General features: G+C 38.8%; 1 protein-coding gene across 1 annotated transcript in view; it reads left to right on the top strand.

Moving 5' to 3' along the window:
- Positions 1 to 7,586: 7,586 nt before the first annotated feature.
- Positions 7,587 to 25,848, top strand: part of LOC134530486 (E3 ubiquitin-protein ligase SIAH1B-like) — a 128,308-nt gene continuing 110,046 nt past the window's right edge. Inside the window, exon 1 of the mRNA XM_063365332.1 lies at positions 7,587 to 7,676. Coding sequence (XP_063221402.1) covers positions 7,611 to 7,676 — 66 coding nt within the window. The 5' untranslated portion in view covers positions 7,587 to 7,610. The remainder of the gene's footprint in view (positions 7,677 to 25,848) is intronic.

Below are 25,848 nucleotides of genomic sequence, written 5' to 3'. Positions count from 1 at the left end.
ATTGTAACATATGAGTGGGGTGCTAGATGGTGTATACGTAATATAGAGGAATTGGGTGTTTGATGCGCAGGTATTTAATTAAAATTGTATTAAATAATATATTTTTAAATTTTATTTTAAAATTTTGATTATTTAATTTTTTATAAATTTTAATTTTTTTCCCATTAAAATCGGATAATACATAAAGATTTTCAAGATGGTGGACGAAACTCAAAATGGCGGAATGATCTAGAAAACAAAATGGCGGAATGTTCTAGAAAAACAAAATGGTCGTCGGGGTCAAAGGTCAAGGTCAAATACAAGATGGCCGCCGGAAGTGGCGTAATCCAAGATGGCCGCCGGAACTGACGTAATCCAAGATGACCGCCGCGAATCCCTGGATCCCCCACCCCACACCCCTGTCCCAGGATGAACCAAATACACCTACTTTAAGGTTACCCTACAGAATTATACCGAAGTAAGAAAACAGCCTATTTCAAATATCAATAAACATATTTTTTTTAAAAAAGGGGGTTGTCTGTAAAGTCGGTTTACGGACGATAATTTTAAGTGATAGCGTCATTTCAAATTTTTTAAATTGCTGCTTTTAAAAAGCTCGCCTTAACCTGTTTGATGTAACAGAAGGTTTTCTCGCACGGTGGTTGGCCGGTTCTTGCACGCTCGGCTCAGGCGGAACGTGACAACGAGTCATGCTTTTTCGTGCGTGCAGCCGGCGTTCATCGATTTATAAGACGTTATCACGTCAAAAAAAATGGAACGATTAAATCTGCTTCAGTGACTTCTCTCGATGGTCAACGTCCCGTGTTACTGTTCCTGGTCCGAACCGGCCTCGGTCATATCAGATGGCACGAGCGCCTACTTCGCGTTAAGAGTCCCCCATCCGCCTTCTAATTGGCTCTTGTAGGCAACGCGAGAAGAGATGCTCGCACATCAAGTTCGCCCGTGTGGAAACGTCAATAATCTTTCGAAAACCCGCTCACGTTCTAAGTGTTCGTTAATTCGAGGCGGTCGGGGAATCGTCGGCGCGATATCATCTGGACGTGCGCGCCACGCGAAAATAAGCGGGCACGACGGGTCTTGTAATTCCTCCTTGGAATATCCTGTGCCGTTACAGGCTTTTTTTTTTTTTTTTTTGGTTAGGAACGGCGAATAGGGCGAACGTAATTGGAGACCGTATAATGCCCGGTGTTTTTATTTTTAATTTTTTAAGATTTTGCCACCTGACAAGCGAGTAGGTTCCAAGTTTGTTCGTGAGCTGTTACCTACACAGCGGCAGTTTCCCGAGACCCGTGTTAAGAAGAATTACACGCGCGGCTAACAGGTAATAAATACAAATACGTTAAATTTCTTCCCTCCCCCCCCCCCCCCTTTACAAACCACCTTCCGCCGTGTCCGATTTTCGTCGAGGTTGTTATAAATCCGGAGTCGCCGAACATTCGAAGCGTATATGCATATTTAAAAGGCACGCGCGTGACATAAAACAAATATTCAATCCGACGATGTGCGTCAAGACTCCCAGAGCCGCGTCAACAACAGGACGGGAAACGCCATTTGCACTGGAAGTGATGCGAAGTATAGCTTAAGAAGTTACAAGGTCGGAAAAAATAATTAAATGTCTTGATTTGTGGGAAGGGGGGGGGGGATTCTCGGCAGGACCGCAAACACACAAACTACTGGTTTCATTGACGTCAGACTCTGGTTTTTTCAAACTCGGATGTTCTGGGATAAAAAAAAATCGATCGTTGACAGGCGTGCGATTAAGAGAGCATTAAGCTTGTAAGTCATTTGTAGTCTGTCAAACAAACAAACTGCTGTAAAATCTCAATAACACTAACTTGAAGGACCAAAAATTTGTCACTTTGCAATAACGAGGCTTGTAATTAATCAAACTGTTACCAAAACTGGCTAAATTACAATATTTCTATGATTATTAAAAATTGTTCAAGTTAGGATGAAATTATTTTTGTCATTTAATGTATGCATAACACACCTAAACAAGTTATAATGTGATCCAAGAAAACTTGCACATTATTTTACACAGTATCATTTTATTTTTTTAGGGATACCTAATAAAATGGTTGTGCTGTTGGTACTGCTATTAAAACTTAAAAGGATTTAAGATTGCAAATTATAGCAAAGTCTTAGAAATTACTTACAAAAGACATCACAATTTTTAAGAATACGTAATTAGCTGTTTTCCCCATGCTACACTGAAACAAACCAATAGTATAATTATTTAAGTTGAAACTTCATATTTTTATACATTATTCTTTTTTATGTTTGTATTAACCATCCTCTACTACATATAATTTTTTTTGTATTACATGATAACTATTATTTTACTAAATAATTGATTTGCAATGTAATTCCTAAATAATTTTTAGAAATTATGGAAACACTCTGTAATTAATGAGAGTTTTGTATTATCTGGGGTTTTGTTTATGACGTTTCACAATAACAAACAAACAGAAGCTCAAAGAAAGTCTCGTGTAAGCATGTTTGTTTATTTACGTTCGTGATTCGTTTCACTGCTTAAAATTCAGTTCTTCATCTATTATATGATAATGGTAGACATACCACGCAGAAAATCTGTAAAGTTTATATAAATTCTTGCAGTGAGAAAATTTTGCGGTTTTGTGCTTAGTTATTGTTCTAGTGTTCCTGGTAAGCAATAACGATAATGAGTGTATTCTTGTATAACCTACCGATTACTTTGCGTATATTTTAGTGCTATTTGCAAAGGTTGGAACCCTGAAATATCTTTGCTGATGAATTTAAAGTCTTTAAAGTCTTTGCTGCTTTTGTTCTCTAATCGATTTTGGAATTGTTGTTACGTTGTGACATAATTAAATATTTTCTTATATTTCTATTTAAAATAGAATTTATTTTGATGTGTAACATCTTAGCTCTCGGTATACGGCAATTTGGTTGGAGTGATTTCGTGAATGGAACGGAAGTCGCATGGAACGGAAATGTGTAACCAGGGTGCTGCCATGTGTGGTGGATGATGTGTACCAATGTTCACAAATACAAAGGGAAACTTTATATTATTAACTGTTTAATTGATTTTAACAAGATGGCAAGTATTTTATTTAAAATCCTTGTCAAACATCAATTGCAAATCCGGGACTCAGTATTATATTTATATCTTTTCCGTTTTCATCGGAGCCGTTTCACTCGGTCTGGTAAACAAATGATTCAAAAGTCGACGTAGCTGCTCCGGCAGCGAATTCTAGCGGCGGGTGCGGAAAATACGAGTAGTTCGCGTCAAGATATGTAGTTTGAATCACAATCAGCGTATATTAATCACGCTCGGCAATATTTTAAAGAATCCTGCGTTAAATTTCGTGTCCGAGTTTCATAGTGTATTTAAAATATGAGAAAACATGACTTTGCTCGTAAACTGATCGAAACTTCGGGGCTGGTTGCTCGAAAAGATTTTTTTTGCTAACCTAACGAAAACTAAGTGTATTTTGGAGGGGTCCGGGTTAGGGAGGGACCTAGGTGCGTCTCAGGCCGAAGCCTAGTCATGCTGGGATTAGCCATGCAGGGAGAGGGTCGCATGCATCATGTGCTAGGAGGGGATTGGCCAGCCATGGCAGCGATTGGCGCCATGACTAACTCCCCTCACTCTTAAATCAAGACTATAACTGGAGATAGGTTGGGCCCAGGTAAAACCTGCATAGACACAGGGAAAACCCTGGGCACATTCATGCGGGATGCAAATTGGCATGCATTACGTGTAGGAATTTACAGGAGACAGAGGATGGTCTGGATGAAGTGTTGGACAGAGTAGAAAAGACTCTACCATGCGGGGGTTGGGCACTTGGACTCGTGGTCCGCATTGAATTTTATTTGTATCTGGAATATTTGACCAGGGACGCAAGCGCCCCTGGTGGTGAGTGGTTACACTGATCACTCACTCCACCGCCAGTCATCACCTAAAAAACTGAGACGAGCTGAGCTGTGAGAAGCCGAGATGATCCGAGCCGAGCCTTGACGAGCCGAGACGAGTTGAGCCGAGAAGAGACGAGTCGAGCCGAGAAGAAAAAAAGCCGCCTGCCTTAGCGAGGCGGGATGACAAGCGCGACGCTCGGTGGAGCTTCTAGCGCGGCGTCGCCTCTGAACTGGCGCGCAGTATTCTCGTGGTGCATACGACAACTATTAAATTTGAGCTACAACCATAATAAAATTATAGGGTGAAAAAAATTGAGAAAAAGGTACAATCCAAGTCCCTCGAGTGATTTTCAAGAATCCCTACCGGGTGTTTCACGAAAACATGCGTTTTAGCCATATTTCACTATTCTAAAAAATTACGGTAAAAAAAATAAAACCGAAATACGGAAACAGAACTACTCGTCCGCCCTCATCGTATTCTTAAGTGCTTTTCTTAAGTAGACACTGATCGGACATCTTGGGCAGTTTTCAAATCGCGTGGATTATTGATGAGGCTATTCGTGTCGTGTGTGTGCCCGGGTAGGCGGGGGGCTTCGATGCACGAGCGCGAGTGGCCATGATCGCGAACACGCGTACCGGTGTTTGAACCGGGGGGGGGGGGATGTGTGAACATTCGAAAACTCGTTTCGATGAATATTCAACCCTGTCCGTAATGATGTCGTCGCCTGCAATCGCAGACGTTTATCCGACGACATTCCTCTCAATCAACATACCCTTGGGTATATAGGTATAGTTCTCTTAACGCCCAGGCCAATGAAGATATTGAGACCAGTTATTATTCTATTTTGGTGGACTCGATTGAAAACCAATTTCGTGAACACACGCCATCACTGGATTACGATGGATGTCTTAGGATAATATTTAAGTACGAACGGCTTTCAGTGTGAGGCTGCCGTTGCAATGGATGCGTGTCATGGCGAAAATTAATATTCTTCAGAATAGCTCACATTTGTTCGTCAGAACATAATAGAGGTTTCAGTGCAGCCGTGTTCTGATATCAGTTTGCTTCTATCCACCAGCGAAGATGGAACCCATATACGGTGCGTATTTCCTACGAAGTCCGATATTAGAGTATTTATTAATGAGAAGTGGAAGAAAAAACAGATATGTTAACGGATTGTTGGCTGCAAGAGTCGATACAGGAGTATACCAAATGCTATTTCGAGATCTTTGTTGTCAAACCATTAAAGTAATGAGTATTTCGGAATGAACCTACAACATTCAAATATATAAATATTTCCCACGGAAAATAGTCATCAATTACAACACTAAATAATGTTTCTACATGCGTTGTAATTACCTATTGATAAGGGCAGGCATTTTTCGCGAAAAAAAATCTCTTGGCCATTTAGACTACAACAAGGTATACCCGTACAAGCGGTTTCTTTCTTGTGATTGGCGGCCGTCTGCTAGAGCAGTAGTTGCCTTATTTGACCGAGCTTCTCAGGACGAGTTTGCTTCCATGCTGAATTACTGCGATTGGTGTTGTAACACTCGACATGTTCCTGGAAGAAACTCTCCCAATCACAAAGCATACGGAGACGATGCTACAGTGTCGTAGCCTCGGAATCTTTTCACGAAATATGCATGTCCCTATCTATTGATTAACCTACAGATTATTCCTACCTACGGCCAGCATTCTCAAGTTCCCCTCCCACATATGCGCCCTAATAGGGTAGGGTGGAAGTGACATTCCAGTTCGTTTTAGATGAATTCCAGAGCTTATTATTTAAAACAGAACTCTTAGGGATCGCTCCCTTTTGTTTTATCGGGAGGGTATTAGAGCATTGGCAGTGACCAGCAGCTGGGGCCACCAACCCAGCATAGCCACCACCTCAGCCCCTTTACCGCACTTAGCTAACCAGACAGTTGGCTGTGTCCTGAGCCCTAAGAATTATCAGCCCTGCTGACGCCTTCCCGATCTCCCACATCACACTGGGACCCCTCAATCACCCAGTGAACCCGTGGTCCGGTGGAGGCCTATCCAACCTCTGCTAGCTATCCAGGCTACTACCGGAGCTGTGTCGTCGCTCACCACGTCGACTCCGCAACGGGCTAGGGAACCCTTGGAACCTACTCCAAGCGATCGGAGCACCACTACCAAGTACGAGTCCTACCCAATCAGAATCCAGGGCCTTGGAGAAAACCTCAGCGGGACTCCATTCAATATTTCATGTATTCTTCCCGTACTACTACCAACTTGGCATCAATTCGGCAGACCGTTCGCCAGCAGGCTAACCGACCACCACTATTCAGAGTAACTCCACTGGATGTCCTCGTCTCCTCGGACTATCCTCCGACCTGCCGTACCTCGGCCCGACAGGTTTACAGCCGGTTAAGGCCCGGAGGTGCCTGGCCTCATCCGGCGGCGACAGCAGGAAGCCATGGCTAGACATGACCTTCTGGTCGTGCGTGGGCTGGAGGACCTCAGGGTTGCCTCGGTTACCCCCTCCCTCGACCCCTGGACTAGGAGAAACATGGCACACTTAGTTGAGCAGTTTACAGCTCTTTGTTAAGCCAGGGTGCCCCCGAACACTTCAGCGCCTTTTTAATTAATGAAGGGACTTCTCACATATTACACAGTGTCTCTATTTCATAGTTATTTTCTTACATAGTGTTTGAATACCAACAATGAATTGGTTCATAAAATTTTCAGAATTTGATTCTTATTTATGTATTTTTTTATCTGGTTTAATTTATTACACTTCTCCATCATTGATACGTCCTGAATTTATTTATTTGTGGGTATTGGCACCCATTAAGCCCAAGTGCAATACCGTGCCATATGATGTAAACCCCCACTTTCACCTAACCTTTTTCAAATCACTGAAGGAAGGAATTCAGACCATTGTATGAACTTCTTAGTATAGTACCTACCTAACATGATTGAGCTAAGTCTCATTTGAAAAACTCTGAAATCATGACAATAAGAAACATATGGCTATTGATAAAACAAATGTAAACTTACTAAAAAAAAATTATTTTGTACAAAGACATCAACCAGTGAAAAAATTACAGTGCTATAGTGCATGAAGATCTGAAAAGGTTTCAGTTACTTAACCAGTATGCCTTTCGCATGAAATGAGGCTGATTTCTCCAAGATAACTTCCATTACATACATTAGTACTGTTTCTTAGAATGGTAATTTATTTTGGTTAAAATGTTAATAGGCCTACAATTGTTAATAATGAAAGCTTAATTTATAGGTTAGGTGATATGTACAAGTCGGAAATTGTCAAGGTTATTTATGAAAGAAAATTTCAGTGGCCTCTAAATAATTATGTAAAATGTACATGAAAACATTATTATTAGTGCAATACTTACATTAATAATATTACAATTACCTAATACTTGTTATACCTTTAAGAATCTGATATTCTTGAAAATATCAAGATATATCAACAAAACAATGTAGTACATAAAAAGTAAACACATTCGTTCTGAATATGGTGTAACCATGGAAACCTTTGTTATTGATGACAAACTTTTGGTAAACAAAAACACTTGTAGGCCTGCATCTGTTGTTTTTTTTTTTTCCTATTTGTTTCTTCAAGTGGTAGTTAGTTATAAATAAATCATAACTAGTCATGGTTTCTGAAAGCAATGAATGTTGCAGGCTGCCAATAAACACCAATAAGGTGAAACTGCAAAAGATGGACTACAGCACTTCCACAGGTGTTGGGCACAAATACATCTGTCCTGTCTTCCCAACTCACCAGGTGAGGTTAGATAAGGAACTATTTGGGAAGCGATACTCCAACCCTAAAATACCATTAAATCTTTAGTTTTGGGAGGATTTAATATTCGAGGAAGGCAAATTCAGAAAAGTTAAACCCTGTCTACCTAGCACTTGTGCAATTTACTAGGACAGCATTAATTCACTCTGCAGAAGCTATCAAAGAAAAGTTTATATCTATCACCAGCTACAATGCTCTGGGAATGTTGATTTTTTATAACTTCAGAAAGCATCTTTGTCACAAATATGCTTTTATTAGTTAAAAAATGATTCTTCAAAACTTAAATTTCTCTGTTTTTGCGCATTCATTATTTTATTCCTTATTCTAATTAAAGAGTAGTTGCGATAAACTACTACTTTGCGGAACACCTAATAACATGTAATTGCATTTGCAAATTTGACTGCAAAGCGTCTATTAGTAAGATAATTAAAAAAAATACATGACAAGGTCTGAAGTTGATAATATTTTAATAATAATATTCGGTTGCAAAGTATCAAAGGCTTTGCTCATGTTGAAATAAATAGAATATTTTATTTATATCTGGATGTTATACTGGCGCGCGCGCGCAACAAACACAAACACACACACACACACACACACATATATATATATATATATATATATATATATATACATAATACTGTGTTGTTAAAGACGATCTTTCTGATTGAAAACTACGTGGTTTTTCAGAAATTATATTTTTTGGAATAAAATTCATTTGTCTATAAATATTTTTTTCGTCAAAAACACTACAAAACAAAAGTATGTGACTAAAATTTAACTGTTAATAATACTTCAAGAAAATATATAACGATAAATGGATGAACACAACATCGGTATGCAACCACTCTCTGACTGATACACACTTATCTCAATTATTTTATGTAGAAAAAAAAATTTTTTATGTTTTAAATGTTTGTTTGAGGTTTATTTATAACATGGTGGAATGATAATGCTACAGTTACTAAAAACTAAAACGCTACAAAACTACAAAAAATATTTTTGCAAAACTCCGTTCCCCCGGAGAAACCCCCGGAATGGCCACCGCATGGGGAGCCCAAGAAAAGAAACGGGCTCCCCATTTGGAAGCCACCTGGAAGGTTTTTTTCTGTTCCACCCACCGTTTCTTTGGTAGCCTGACTTGTTACAAGGGATTGTATTCCTACCAGAGAAAATGCCACCATTTTGTCTGGGCAATCCGCCTTGGAGGAGCCGGGGCGCGAACCCGGGTCCTACAAGTCACAAGGCAGGCGCTCTACCCCAGAACCAGAGTGGTAGAGCGGATACTTGCAGTCTTCTTAACACTGACATGATGTTATTCCACGAGTTTACTGTAGTGTCGTGTGACATTAACACGTGCCGTACCATCTAACCTCGGTAACGAACAAATTTATGTATTATTATGTTCTTCGTTCAGCATGAATTATGTATGTATTAGTGAAATATAATTTGTATAACTAGTCTGGAAATTTTTAAGTTGATATTCTGGAAACAAACTTACAGTCCCGCTGTACAATAATTATATAGAACTATAGACTATTAAAAAATATGTAAAGAGCTTTCACTGTCGATGGTAAAGTTATTTTGAAATAAAATAAAATAAAAGAGTGTGTTTAGTTAAAATATGTGTGTGCTTAAAAGCATGAAGTTATTGTATAACATTTTATTTATTTGGTTTTAAAGCCACAGGAAAGTTAACCTTGTTATATTAATTTTGGCTTTTTGTTTTTTGTTTTACCGTGCTTAATATGCGCAGCTAATACTGGAAAGCTATTCAAACAACTGTTTTCAAATAGGCATTTACAAAATATTAAATTAAGTACTAAATCAATGATAGTGTTGGAGATGTCAAATTAAAAGGTACATTTCATACTGAGATCACCGGAATTTTATGTAATGAAATCGATCCGTTTCTGAAAACTAAGAATTTAGATGACTAGTTTTGTGAGATTTGCTTACTTATTTAGAAATATTCACATTATTTGAACACAACTATATTTTATTGAAACTTGCAGTAGTCCTGAGTACATAATTCTTGGTAATAGCTTACCTCAGGGTTAAGTATGAGCATAGGTAAATGTTTTATTTCATACAATGAAACCCTAAAAATTTAATTAAATCATCGGGATTATTAAACATGAACTTCTTTGAGTACAGAAGTACAGAAAGTTTTTATTTAATATTTGTGCATATCGCAGTGACATAGCTATTTAATGTTTTGTAATTTTAATTGTAACAAAAATTGGAATTCGCTGTTTTTATTTTGGATGTGTAATATTTATACGTGTAATAGTATAAAACATGTATTATGTTTTAACTTTTACAGTATCAAAAGATCATTTAATGGTTGTGTATGTTTATTTTCGTCCAAAAAATATTTTGTACAAAAAATATACTGCAACAAGTGATTTCACTTATCTTATAATTTTATTGTTTTAAATTATTATTTTAGAACCTTTCCTTCAGTTCAACAACTTAAGTAGACATAATAATTTCGTTATGGAATTAAATTATCCATACACACTGCACTTGATATTTTGAGATTATTATGAATTAATATATAATTTCATTTTAAATACATTTTTTTAAACTTACGGTTTTAAATACAAAATAAATACTTGAATTTTTTTTTCAATGGTTCTTGCAATTTGGGAGACTGATTATAGGCCTATATGTAATTTAGGACATACCTACACCATTGCTAATTATAATGCATGTCATAAGAAACCTCAATAACAGACAAGAAAGATAAATGTGCAAACATACAGAAACATCAATACATTTAAAATATAGACAGAAAACTACGTAGAAAGAATTGGTAAAAATATTATTTCAGCAGAGACGGACACAGTGTTCTAACAACGACGAGACAGTTGCAACAAGAACAGCAAATAAAGACGAAAAATACTTTGGAAACTCACAGAAATGATTTTTCAGTACTTTTACAAAATATTATATTGGAAAACAGTTGACAAGGAATAGTTTGCAATACTAAAAGAAAGATATAACTTTGTACACCACATAGCTTTGGTTATTTTTACACATCTGAAATACTGTTTATCGAGGTATAGCTGAGTATTTCTTACAAAAATTGGCTAATAATTTTATACTTAAATTGATGTGTACATTCGGCAAATTTTTTTTAAACCATGGAAAAAATAATTGATCAAATATTCAACAATTTGGCTTTGTTTCGTTTTACCGTGCTTAATATGCGCAGTTAATACTGGAAAGATATTCAAACAAGGGTTTACAAATAATAACTTTTAAATATTGGAGGTACTGGGGCAATACAAAACATAAATGGTAACACTATTTTGTAGTGATACAGTTATTTTCATGTAAATGTACAAATTAAAAAATATTTAAGTTTACATGAATATTTCTGTTCCATTTACAAAGAAAATTAACGGTGCACAACGACAAACAGAATAACTCGACAATGAAACTTAACAGATAAAAATTAAAAAAACAACGGCTATACAGAGACGCACAAGTGAACCTAGCGATGTGAATAAACAGTGACGACAGCACAGACGAACTCCGTAAGCAACAGTTGAGCGAAAAAAACAGGTATTTTGTAAACCACAACGATGATAGCGAAGACTAACACAGTATATGATTCCTAAGAGAAAAGTTGCAACGTTTCGGGAGAGAGATCTATTCCCTTCTTAAGGCACAAACAGATTGAGGTTTTTTATGACATACAGTTTAATGAGTAATAGTGTATGTCCGAAACACTACATCTTGAATTAATTAACCTATTATTTAAAATGTTGTTTGTCGGTTGAAATTTTGAAATTCACTTATATTCACTTAAACAGATTTGTATTTTGTTTTGTTTTATGTGTATATTAGTTTACACTTCTATTAAAAAGGCACAGGTATAAGCGCAGAGAAGCTTACACAAAAGAGGCAACAGTTTCTGTAACAATACGTGTCAAGAATGTAGTAAAAAAGTGTGTGTGTGTGTGTGGGGGGAAGGGGGGGGGGGGGGGTAGGGTGGCCTGATTTGTTTAGACGAAAAATATTTATTTTAAAAAATTTACAATGGCAGGAGTTTCAAAAGCACTTAAGGGAACGTCAAATAGCCTAAGATGGCTCCAAAACTTAAATGATTTGCGCAGACAGGTCCGGGATGTAAACTGAAGCAACATTTCGTAGTGAACTTGCAGCATTGTGCAAAAATATGAAAATTTCAAAACTGATTTTCGCAACTGTTCTGGTAGTGCAGGCCTAGTGTAGAGAGCCCATCACTCCCCCACGCCCACCTCCTTCCCACTCCGGACACGCAGGTGGCTACCGCAGGGATTAATTACACTGTACGCGTGCACCGCGCTCGCGGTCCAAGGCGCGCGGCTTGATTACCTCGGACGCGTACTCCAGCGCACTGCTCGACATAAAATTGTCTCTTTCGTTGAAGGCCCGCGGAAACGTAAGAGACGTCACGCTTTAACACTTGTTCCCAAAACTAAAATGAAGTACACAGTTTCGGGGCTGTGAAAAAACTGGCAAAATAGTTCTAAGATAGTTAGTGCCGCATCAAACCGAGTTAGTTCTATGCCTCGGCTCTAGCAAACTGGAAAGGAACTTATTCCATGCAGAACTCAAATTCAGCAAACTGTACTGTCACCACGGAGGCCAAAATACTGGGCGGATCTTACTTCGGCAGTTGAGTTGTTGCATCCAGAGTCCAGGCGGTGCTCGTAGCTCATGGCGGTCGTTGCAATCTCCCTGCACTAGATGTTCCGGCCCACGAAGGCGTCGAGCGCCCCACTCTCCGACGTGTGCATGCAACCGGGCGTCACGAATCAGACTCTTTCACACTTTAGCGCAGCGCATGCGCAGAGCGCGCCACTCGCGCATCCAAAAAAACCCGGAATTCTGGTACAGGGTGGAACACCCACGCACACACTTCTCGTACACTTCCGGTACGCTGTTCCTGCGTTGGTGGCATACCCTACTATATTTAATAAAATTTATAAATACCTACAAAAATATTTCATTTAAAAATACAATTAATAATGAGAAGAAAATAAGCACAGTCCAATAATTACAGGTAAAGAAAGTCAGTTACTAAAAAATACGATGCACCACAACTAGTGGACTCCCCACTGGAGCTAGGCTCAATAGTGGTTCGCCCCTCACCTCGCGCCTGTCCACACACACACACAGTCTCGAACCACTCTCTAGATTCAGTAGGAACCCGCGTCGCGGGAGTTTCTCTCACCCTCTTCGCCGATGTCGCACTTCCCTTCACTCAGAATCCGCTCGGAACTCCAATACTGTCGCGGAGGCCAGCGTCGCTGCTTAATTACCTGGGCGAGCCTTTTCGAACCGACGAGAGCGGCCGTGGCGAGACGCGTCGTCCCGGGCCGACCCGACGCCCGAACGGTCCAGAAGGGCGGCGTCAATTCGCGCTGCTCCGCGCGGCGGCCCGCGCGGAATTCCCAAGGCCGCTCAGCGGTAGATGACAGCGCCGACGGAGGACGATGCGCGGGGTGCGGAGAGAAGGGCCGGAGAGGTGACGACCCTTGTAATCCGGCCAGGCGCGCGTGGCATGCCTCACGTCTGTGGACCGCACGTGACGTCAGTGGCCGTGCAGGGCCGCCAGCCAGCTCCGAACCTGGCATCGCGGTCTGGTCTCTCGCGTTTGTAAAAATATTAATGACACAATTAGAAACAGAGTGTAAATATATAATATATAATCTCAATGAAAGACATTGTGAATTCTTAATTTTCTTACAGTTAATATAATTTCTGATGTAAATAATGTATTATTGTTATTTCATTAATTAATTTAAAATTGACAAATTTAGTTATTATATTTCTTTTTAAGTGTCTTTTGTCATGTGTTTATGTTTGTGTTGTCCCATTTTATTGTTGTGTTATTATTGTGTTCTATGTATGTTATTGTTATTTTTTTTGTAATATTTGTTAAGTGCCCAACTGTTAAAGGCTCTGAGTGTTGGTAGGCACTCAAATATTTTTTATAAAATAAAAAATATATATTTAATTTATGCAGGAGCAAAACAATGGAAGTCAAACAATTTCTGAAACAATGTCTCCAGATTTTATTAAGAAGTGATTTTTAGTACAAATTCTTCCTGCAATAACTAGACCTACTAGTCTGTTACCATTCCTCCTTCCCTCTCCCTAATAATAGAACTACCAAACGCTGAAAATGTGGAATGAAGGTAAGAAAAGAAATTTCTTGGTTTTTTTTTTTTTTTACTTTGGTAAATGTAGAATAAACAATAAATAAGTAAATAAACGGGTGTGTAGCCGCCAATTCAGATGTCAATATTCTCACTACACGATGAAACACTATATTGTATAATTCAATTGAACAATAAAACCAAGCAGTAAATTACACAATGTAGGTTTACACTGGACATTTATATTTGTAACAAACATGGCAACGAGCGTTGCGAGAAGGAAAATACCGAGGGAATGCTTTTGCTTTGGTCTCTAGAACTAGAGGATTATTATGCTACTGAGGATTATTTCCTCTTTTTTTTTGTTCAATACTGAAAGCACTAAAGGGACTTTTGTTTTTAAGTGAAACTTCTTTGCTGAGGCAAAATTCCGATCGCATGACAGGAGTAGTTAGGTACGAGGTAGGGGAACAGATATAAATGGAGACGGCAGGGGAGAGGTAGAAATGACGCAGCTTACTTGCACTTTTGAATACTTGCTCACTCGAATACTTTCGCACTTACATACATACTTACGCAAAAGCTTAATTCATCGCTCGCATACTTGCATATAAGTATTTGTTTTTTTATCTGCGACCTCAGCCAAAAGTAACTGTGTTTCTTATGCCTAATAATAATATTATAAGCAAGAAGTTTTACTTCTGTTATGCGTGAACTTTATGCACTTTTTTTTATTTTTTAGTTTTTCTGCAATACAGTCTTAATCACTGATGTGCAACTCTTTTTGAGTCCAATGAGACAGCGCTATCTGAAAATCCAGGTTCAGAATTGCTCCCTACATTCCATTATTGTGGCGACGAAGCTCTAAACAAAGGAAGTGTCCTGCCCTGCGGTATACAGTCACCACATTCTGAACTGTGCCCAATTTCCGCGTTACCCTACCGGTTGTAAAGACGTTTAAGTTGGATAAATTTATAAAGTAATTAATTAAAAACAAACAAATGTTAAGGTTACCATACAGAATTATACCGAAGTCAGAAAACAGCCTATTTCAAATATCAAGAAACATAATTTATTTTAAAAAAGGGGGTTGTCTGTAAAGTCGGTTTACGGACGATAATTTTACGTGATAGCGTCATATCAAAATTTTTAAATTGCTGCTTTTAAAAAGCCCGCCTTAACCTGTTTGATATTATAGAAGATTTTCTCGCTCGGTGGTTGGCCGGTTCTTGCACGCTCGGCTCAGGCGGAACGTGCCTTGAGTCATGATTTTTCGTACGTGCAGCCGGCGTTCATCGATTTATAAGACGTTATCACGTCAAAAAAAATGGAACGATTAAATCTGCTTCAGTGACTTCTCTCGATGGTCAACGTCCCGTGTTACTGTTCCTGGTCCGAACCGGCCTCGGTCATATCAGATGGCACGAGCGCCTACTTCGCGTTAAGAGTCCCCCATCCGCCTTCTAATTGGCTCTTGTAGGCAACGCGAGAAGAGCTGCTCGCACATCAAGTTCGCCCGCGTGGAAACGTCAATAATCTTTCGAAAACCCGCGCACGTTCTAAGTGTTCGTTAATTCGAGGCGGTCGGGGAATCGTCGGCGCGATATCATCTGGACGTGCGCGCCACGCGAAAATAAGCGGGCACGACGGGTCTTGTAATTCCTCCTTGGAATATCCTGTGCCGTTACAGACTTTTTTTTTTTTTTGGTTAGGAACGTCGGATAGGGCGAACGTAATTGGAGACCGTATAATGCCCGGAGTTTTTTTTTTTTTTTTTAAGGTTTTGCCACCTGACAAGCGAGTAGGTTACAAGTTTGTTCGTGAGCTGTTACCTACACAGCGGCAGTTTTCCGAGACCCGTTTTAAGAAGAATTACACGCGCGGCTAACAGGTAATAAATACAAATACGTTTAATTCCTTCCCTCCCCCCCACCCCTTTTCAAACCACCTTCCGCCGTGTCCGATTTTCGTCGAGGTTGTTATAAATCCGGAGTCGCCGAACATTCTAAGCGTGCATGCATATTTAAAAGAAGGCACGCGCGTGACATAAAACAAATATTTAATCCGACGATGTGCGTCAAGACTCCCAGAGCCGCGTCAAAAACAGGACGGGAAACGCCATTTGCACTGGAAGTGATACGAAGTATAGCTTAAGAAGTTACAAGGCCGGAAAAAAGAATTGAATGTCTTGATTTGCGGGGAAGGGGGGGGGGGGGGAATTCTCTGCAGGACCGTAAACACACAAACTACTGGTTTCATTGACGTCAGACTCTGGTTTTTAAAACTCGGATGTTCTGGGATAAAAAAAAAATATGTAAACGATCGTTGGCAGGCGTGCGATTAAGAGAGCATTAAGCTTGTAAGTCTTTTGTAGTTTGTCAAACAAACAAACTGCTGTAAAACCTCAATAACACAAACTTGAAGGACCAAAAATTAGTCACTTTGCAATAACGAGACTTGTAACTAATCAAACTGTTAACAAACTGGCTAAATTACAATATTTCTATGATAATTAAAAATTGTTCAACTTAGGATAAAATTATTTTTGTCATTTAATGCATGCATAACACACCTAAACAAGTTATAATGTGATCCAAGAAAACTTGCACATTATTTTATACAACATAAAAAGTATTTTTTTTAGGGATACCTAATAAAATGGCTGTGCTGTTGGTACTGCTATTAAATTTAAAAGGATTTAAGATTGCAAATTATAGCAAAGTCTTATAAATTATTTACAATAGACATCATCATTTTGAAGAATATGTAATTAGGTAATAAGCTGTTTTCCTCATGCTACACTGAAACAAACCAATGGTATAATTTTTTCAGTTGAAACTTCATATCTTTTTATACATTATTCTTTTTATGTTTGTATTAGCCATCATCTACTACTAATTGTTTTGTATTACATGATAACTATTATTTTACTAAATAATTGATTTGCATTGTAATTCCTAAATAATTTTTAGAAACTATGGAAACACTCTGTAAATAATGAGAGTTTTGTATTATCCGGGGTTTTGTTAATGACGTTTCACAATAACAAACAAACAGAAGCTCAAAGAAAGTCTCGTGTAAGAATGTTTAATTATTTAGGTTCGTGATTCGTTTCACTACTTAAAATTCAGTTTTTCATCTATTATTTTACAAATGATATCAATAAATATGATAATGGTAGACATATCACGCAGAAAATCTGTAAAGTTTATATAAATACTTGCAGTGAGAACATGATGCGGTTTTGTGCTTAGTTATTGTTCTAGTTTTCCTGGTAAGCAATAACGATAATTGTATTCTTGTATAACCTACCGATTACTTTGCGTATATTTTAGTGCTATTTGCAAAGGTTGGCACCCTGATATATATTTGCTGAAGAATTTAAGTCTTTAAAGACTTTGCTGCTTTTGTTCTCTAATCAATTTTGGAATTGTTGTTACGTTAATTACATAATTAAATATTTTCTTATATTTCTATTTAAAATAGAATTTATTTTGAAGTGTAACATCTTAGCTCTCGGTATACGGCAGTTGGTGGGAGTGATTTCGTGAATGCGACGGAAGTAGCATGGAACGGAAATGTGTGGCCACGGTGCTACCATGTATGGATGGCGTGTACCAATGTTCACAAATACAAATGAAAACTTTATAGTATTAACTGTTTAATGGATTTTAACAAGATGGGAAGTATTATTATTAAAATCCTTGTCAAACATCAATTGCCAATCCGGGATTCAGTATTACATTTATATCTTTTTCCGTTTTTGTCGGAGCCGTTTCACTAGGTTTGGTAATCAAATGATTCAAAAGTCGACGTTGCTGCTCCGGCAGTGAATTCTAGTGGCGGGTGCGGAAAATACTAGTAGTTCGCGTACAGAAATGTAGTTAGAAACACAATCAGCGTATATTAATCACGCTCGGCAATAATCCTGCGTTAAATTTCGTGTCCGAGTTTCGTAGTGTATTTGCATCATGAGGACACATGACTTTGCTCGTAGACTGATCGAAACTTCGGGGCTGGTTGCTCGAAAAGATTTTTTTTCTAACCTAACTAAAACTAAGTGTATTTTGGATGGGTCCGGGTAAGGGAGAGACCTAAGTGCGTCTCAGGCCGAAGCCTATACGCCTAGTCATGCTGGGATTAGCCATGCAGGGCGAGGGTCGCATGCATAATGTGCTAGGAGGGGATTGACCAGCCATGGCAACGATTGGCGTCATGACTAACTCCCCTCACTCTTAAATCTAGACTATAACTAGAGATAGGTTGGGCCCAGGTAAAACCTGCATAGACACAGGGAAAACCCTGGGCACATTCATGCGGGATGCAAATTGGCATGCATTACGTGTAGGAATTTATAGGAGACAGAGGATGGTCTGGATGAAGTGTTGGACAGAGCAGAAAAGAGTCTACCACGCAGGGGTTGGGCATTTGGACTCGTGGTCCGCTTTGAATTTTATTTTTATATGGAATATTTGACCAGGGACGCAAGCGCCCCTGGTGGTGAGTGGTTACACTGACAACTCACTCCGCCGCCAGTCAGCACTTAAAAACTAAGAAACTAAGACAGAAAAAAAAGATAAATGACTTACAAACTAGGCATTTCGTTACGAAATATGCAAACACCCAACTTAGGGATGGACATGCAGTGCTTAAGATAAAACTAAAATAATAACTATAAATATTTTTTTTTATTTTGTTTATTTATTTTTTTAGTTTTTTTTATTATTATTATTTTAGAAATATATATTTTTAATGAGTATTACTTAGTATCTAGGACTTATTACTAATTTACAAATCTCTAATATCTACTACTATTCTACTAGTTAAATATAGAGGAACTGTCGGCGTATACAGTTACAGGTGAATTGAGTCAAGACCTATTCGCATTTTGGTATTTGTTGCAAGTTTGCAATTCAAAATCCCATGTTTTTCAGAAACACAACCGGCACTGGAGGTGAAGCCTGCCAGGCGGGCCATGCCATCGGACATAGGGAGTCAGCCCTAACAGCACAGGCAGTGGAACTCCCGGGAGCCAAACCTACACCTGCGTGCTTCGGATCATTTTGAGTTAGCAAATTATTTTATTTTAATGTTGTCTATAATTTTAAAGTTTCAATTCGCGGGAGAATAATTATACAAATTCAATAAAGATTTTAAAAAAACTTCGTCGCACTGATTGGCTGATCGCTCTGCCAGCCACAGCACACTACGGAGGTCTGTGAGCCAAGTTTGAATTTGGCATTTTATATTTTCCATGCAACTCTGGATCTGGTTTGCCCAGTGATGAAATATATGGGTTTCTGCTTATGACACATTTATCATAGAATTTTTGCTCAATTCGGAAATAATAATCTTTTAAAAGTTCGAGATTGAGCTCTCTGTGTATGGCCCTGACGGGGCAATGCACAGGCGCATCTGTCACAATACGAATACTCTTATTCTGAATTCTCTGTAGCTTGAATAAGTGAGATTCCGCTGCTGTTGCCCACACCGACGCTGCGTACGTGATTATTGGTTTTATTAACGCGTTATAAATTATTGTTCCGTTCTTAACAGAGCTACCTAATCGTCTGCTCATGACGGGGTAGAGGGCCATGAGCCTAGTGAAAGCTGTTTTACTTTTCGCCTCTATGTGATCGCACCATAGTAGTTTCCTATTGACGAGCTGAGACGAGTCGAGCCGATTTTTTTTTTCCTAACCAAACTAAAACTAAGTGTATTTTGGAGGGGTCCGGGTTAGGGAGGGACCTAGGTGCGTCTCAGGCCGAAGCCTATACGCCTAGTCATGCTGGGATTAGCCATGCAGGGAAAGGGTCGCATGCATCATGTGCTAGGAGGGGATTGACCAGCCATGGCAGCGACTGGCGCCATGACTAACTCCCCTCACTCTTAAATCTAGACTATAACTAGAGATAGGTTGGGCCCAGGTAAAACCTGCATAGACACAGGGAAAACTCTGGGCACATTCATGCGGGATGCAAATTGGCATGCATTACGTGTAGGAATTTACAGGAGACAGAGGATGGTCTGGATGAAGTTCGAGTTTGAGCTCTCTGTGCATGGCCGAAACGAGCCGAGACGAAACGAGCCAAACCGAGACGAGCCGAGCCGTGACGAGTCGAGGCGAGAAGAGACAAGCCGATACAAGTAGATTAAGTGCGCGACCTGCTTTAGCGAGACGGGAAGACAAGTGCGACGCTCGCTGGTGCTTCTAGCGCGGCGTCGCCTCTGAACTAGCGCGCAGTCTTCTCGTCGTGCATACAACTATTAAATTTGAGCGACAACCATAATATTATATGGTGAAAAAAATTGAGAATAAGGTACAATCCAAGTCCCTAGAGTGATTTTCAAGAATTCTCACTTGGGTGTTTCACTAAAAAAATGCGTTTTAGCCATTTTTCACACTTCTAAAAAATTACTGTTAAAAAACTAAAACCGAAAGACGGAAACAGAACTACTCGTCCGCCCTCATAGTATTCTTAAGTTCTTTTCTTAAGTAGACACTGATCGAGCATCTCGGGCAGTTTTCAAATCGCGTGGATTATTGATGAGGCTATTCGTGTCGTGTGTGTGCCCGGGTAGGCGGGGGGCTTCGATGCACGAGCGCGAGTGGCCATGATCGCGAACACGCGTACCGGTGTTTGAACCGGGGGGGGGGGGGGGGGGGGGGATGTGTGAACATTCGAAAACTCGTTTCGATGAATATTCAACCCTGTCCGTAATGATGTCGTCGCCTGCAATCGCAGACGTTTATCCGACGACATTCCTCTCAATCAACATACCCTTGGGTATATAGGTATAGTTCTCTTAACGCCCAGGCCAATGAAGATATTGAGACCAGTTATTATTCTATTTTGGTGGATTCGATTGAAAACCAATTTCGTGAACACGCGCCATCACTGGATTACGATGGATGTCTTAGGAGAATATTTAAGTACGAACGGCTTTCAGTGTGAGGCTGCCGTTGCAATGGATGCGTGTCATGGCGAAAACGAATATTCTTCAGAACAGCTCACATTTGTTCGTTAGAACATAATAGAGGTTTCAGTGCAACCGTGTTCCGATATCAGTTTGCTTCTATCCACCAGCGAAGATGGAACCCATATACGGTGCGTATTTCCTACGAAGTCCGATATTATAGTATTTATTAATGAGAAGTGGAAGAAAAAACTGATATGTTAACGGACTGTTGGCTGCAAGAAGCGATAAAGGTGTATATTAAATGCTATTTAGAGATCTTTGTTGTCAAACCATTAAAGTTTAATGAGTATTTCGGAATGAACCTACAACAATCAAATATGTATAATCAATCTCTTCTGCTGCGTTCATCATCCTTACATGTTTATAATAAATGTTATTATCTCTGGTGTCTATCGTTTTAACACCAACCACAAGGTCACTTTCGTCATCGTGCCAGTGATTATCACAAGCTTTTTCAGGATAATTTATATTATTACGTCGTTTACATCGTTTTGGTCTCAAACCACAATCACAGTCTTCGCTCTTGAATGCTTTTGGTGCTTCAGCACAGTACTCAATCATGTCAGCCTTAGATGTGTCAGCACAGCCTTCAATCATGCCAGTTTCAGATGATTCATCAAAGTCTTCGACATTGTAAGCTTCAGGTGGTTCTCCATCTTTCACATTTTCATGGAGACGACTAGATATTGGAGTAAATATATTTTCATTTATAATGTGGTTACAACTTCCTTCGTTTGTTTTAAATTTTAAATTATTATCTTGATCTAGATCAGTAATTTTAGCATTAGAATTTTCGCCTTCGTTCCTCTTCCGCGATGTTGTAGCCCAGTCTTCGTTATCTTTATTCATCTTAATTGTACAGGTCTTGTAATGTCTATCCAAGTAATATCTTCTACCAAAGGATTTCTGACACTGACTGCAATGAAATGGTTTCTGACAAGGACCCAAATTACACTCGCTTCTCTCATGTCGTTTAGCATTCTTTCTCAAGGTAAACACCTTGCTACAGTATCTACAGTGATGACGTTTTGATACAGCAACAAATCCCGAATCAGGATTCATATTAGTTACTGAGACTAATGCCAGACGCAAACTAAGAGTTTTAAATTAGATATATTACTTAAATAGAATTTTTTAATTATTTCATCAGCGAGAATTAATTTATCTCATTCAAAGGTACTTGTTGCAAGAAGTTCTGCTTTTCAACAACAGATGTCGCCACATGTTACTTGCAGGTAAATAATATTTAGTTCTTTTATGCGGGATGCGGGATGTTCACTAACGATCGCAAAAGAAGGATGGCTTCGCTAGACTTCAAGGAGAAGGAAGTTCGTCCTTCCTGTTAGTGCTTCTTAGATTTATCAGAGATTATTCTTTGACTGAGTAATGATATATTTTTTTAATTTCCACCTGATAAAATTATTACAAGTGTTGATTAAGTAGCAGAAATTCACTAATTACATGTAACCTTGAAAAAAATGACATGCCTCATTAAGTAAAAAAATCCTTCATGCAGAGATCAATTTCCCATCTGTAACAACAGCACTCGGAGAAAACTATCAGATGTTAAGTCAGGAATAATCAGAAGCACTCGGAGAAAACCATCAATATATTGTCAAGAATAATCGGAAGCACACGGAGAAAACCATCAAAATATTGACAATAATAATCAGGAGCACACGAAGAAAACCACCATAATATTGACAATAATAATCAGGAGCACACGAAGAAAACCACCATAATATTGACAAGAATAATCAGGAGCACTCGGAGAAAACCATCAGATGTCTAGTCAGGAATAATCAGAAGCACGCAGAGAAAACCACCATAATATTGACAAGACTAATCGGGAGCACACGGAGAAAACCGCCATAAGTTTTCATAAAATTACAAAAAAAAATAATAAAAAATTAACAATAAAAACGAAAAAAAATTCAAAAACTGATTATGCTAGCTTGTGAACTTCTCTTTGATGTGCAAAGTTAGAGTTCTAGTACAAGCCAGAATTAGTTTTTGAATTTTTTTTCGTTTTTATTTTTAATTTATTTTTAATTTTTTTTGTAGTTTTATGAAAACTTGTGGCGGGTTTCTCCGTGTGCTTCCGATTATTCTTGTCAATATTATGGTGGTTTTCTCTGGGTGCTTCTGATTATCCCTGACTAGACATCAGATGGTTTTCTCCGCGTGCTCCTGATTATTCTTGTCAATATAATGGTGGTTTTCTTCGTGTGCTCCTGATTATTATTGTCAATATTTTGATGGTTTTCTCCGTGTGCTTCCGATTATTCTTGACAATATATTGATGGTTTTCTCCGAGTGCTTCTGATTATTCCTGACTTAACATCTGATAGTTTTCTCCGAGTGCTGTTGTTACAGATGGGAAATTGATCTCTGCATGAAGGATTTTTTTACTTAATGAGGCATGTCATTTTTTTTCAAGGTTACATGTAATTAGTGAATTTCTGCTACTTAATCAACACTTGTAATATTTTTATCAGATGGAAATTAAAAAAATATATCATTACTCAGTCAAAGAATAATCTCTGATAAATCTAAGAAGCACTAACAGGAAGGACGAACTTCCTTCTCCTTGGAGTCTAGCGAAGCCATCCTTCTTTTGCGATCGTTAGTGAACATCCCGCATCCCGCATAAAAGAACTAAATATTATTTACCTGCAAGTAACATGTGGCGACATCTGTTGTTGAAAAGCAGAACTACTTGCAACAAGTACCTTTGAATGAGATAAATTAATTCTCGCTGATGAAATAATTAAAAAATTCTATTTAAGTAATATATCTAATTTAAAACTCTTAGTTTGCGTCTGGCATTAGTCTCAGTAACTAATATGAATCCTGATTCGGGATTTGTTGCTGTATCAAAACGTCATCACTGTAGATACTGTAGCAAGGTGTTTACCTTGAGAAAGAATGCTAAACGACATGAGAGAAGCGAGTGTAATTTGGGTCCTTGTCAGAAACCATTTCATTGCAGTCAGTGTCAGAAATCCTTTGGTAGAAGATATTACTTGGATAGACATTACAAGACCTGTACAATTAAGATGAATAAAGATAGCGAAGACTGGGCTACAACATCGCGGAAGAGGAACGAAGGCGAAAATTCTAATGCTAAAATTACTGATCTAGATCAAGATAATTTAAAATTTAAAACAAACGAAGGAAGTTGTAACCACATTAGAAATGAAAATATATTTACTCCAATATCTAGTCGTCTCCATGAAAATGTGAAAGATGGAGAACCACCTGAAGCTTACAAGGTCGAAGACTTTGATGAATCATCTGAAGCTGGCATGATTGAAGATTGTGGTGACACATCTGAGGCTGACATGATTGAGTACTGTACTGAAGCACCTAAAGCAGGCAAGATCGAAGACTGTGATGGTGGTTTGAGACCAAAACGATGGAAACGACGTAATAAAATAAATTATCCTGATCAAGCTTGTGATAATCACTGAAACGATGACGAAAGTGACCTTGTGGTTGGTGTTAAAACGATAGACACCAGAGATAATAATATTTATTATAAACATGTAAGGATGATGAACGCAGCAGAAGAGATTGATTATACCTCATGGGAAGATACTAACATATTGGTTGACAGGCTACGACTACTACATGGATCGCTTTGTGCAGGAAACTATTCGAACATTAAAGAAATATCATTCATACTCAAAGAACTGAGGGAAGCTGGCTACATACAATAATGGCTTAAATTAAATGTATGTGTAAACTTGAAGATAAATAAATATATTTTCTTTCCAAAAGGTATCTACCATTTATCGAAATCTGATTTCTAAATAAAACTTATAACTTAAAGGTGCTTAATACGTTACCACTGCCAGTCAAAATGTATACTAATAAAGACATGTTAGTAATCATGCCAAGTTCGATAAGAAAAGTAATTGGAATCAGTTGGAACCAATTGAAGATGGAGCTGTTGGAGCAATTGGAGCCTTTTGAAGCATTTGGAGCCTTTTCTAGCTGTTGGAGCCATTTGAAGCCTTTTGTAGCTTTTGGAGCTGTTGGAGCATTTGGAGCTGTTGGAGCATTTGGAGCTGTTGGAGCATTTGTAGCCTTTTGAAGCATTTGGAGCTGTGTTAAGGATTTGGAGGCTGTTGGAGCATTTGGAGCCTTTTTGGAGCTGTTGGAGCTGTTGGAGCTATTGGAGCATTTGGAGCCTTTTGAAGCATATGGAGCTGTGTTAAGCATTTGGAGCTGTTGGAGCCATTTGGTGCATTTGGAGCTGCTGGAGACATTTGGAGCTGTCAAGCATTTGGAGGCCATTTGGAGCATTTGGAGCTGTTGGAGTCATTTGGAGCATTTGGTGCTGTTGGAGCCATTTGGAGCATTTGAAGCTGCTGGAGACATTTGGAGCTCTCAAGCGTTTGGAGGCCGTTTGGAGCATTTGGAGCCATTTGGAGCTGTTGGAGCCATTTGGAGGCCGTTTGTAGCATTTGGAGCCATTTGGAGCTGTTGGAGCCGTTTGGAGCCATTTGGAGGCCGTTTGGAGCATTTGGAGCCATTTGGAGCTGCTGGTGACATTTGGAGCTGTCAAGCATTTGGAGGCCATTTGGAGCATTTGGAGCTGCTGGAGACATTTGGAGCTGTCAAGCATTTGGAGGCCGTTTGGAGCATTTGGAGCCATTTGGAGCTGTTGGAGCCATTTGGAGCATTTGGAGCTGTTGGAGCCATTTGGAGCATTTGGAGCTGTTGGAGCTAAGAAGTAGTCGTTACACGTCTATTCAGGGCTAAATGTTTATAAGATTGCTGGCTTTCGCAAGTGATTCTGTAGTAGGATAGAAATTGTGTAATAAATATTATGTTTGTAAAAGAATTTGTGGTGTTTTATTTCTCGAACCTTTCACTTTTCTGGTACTTTTTTTAAATTAAAGTTGTTTTGTATCGGCCAGGGATCGAACCAAGGATCTTAGTCGATCTAATTAATCGGTATATAGATTACAAATTTATTTAATGAATTTTGAACTTTTTCCCAAATC

The sequence above is a fragment of the Bacillus rossius genome, chromosome 1, assembly GCF_032445375.1.
Source record: "Bacillus rossius redtenbacheri isolate Brsri chromosome 1, Brsri_v3, whole genome shotgun sequence".
Taxonomy (NCBI): domain Eukaryota; kingdom Metazoa; phylum Arthropoda; class Insecta; order Phasmatodea; family Bacillidae; genus Bacillus; species Bacillus rossius.
This window is presented reverse-complemented; position numbering and strand designations above follow the sequence as displayed.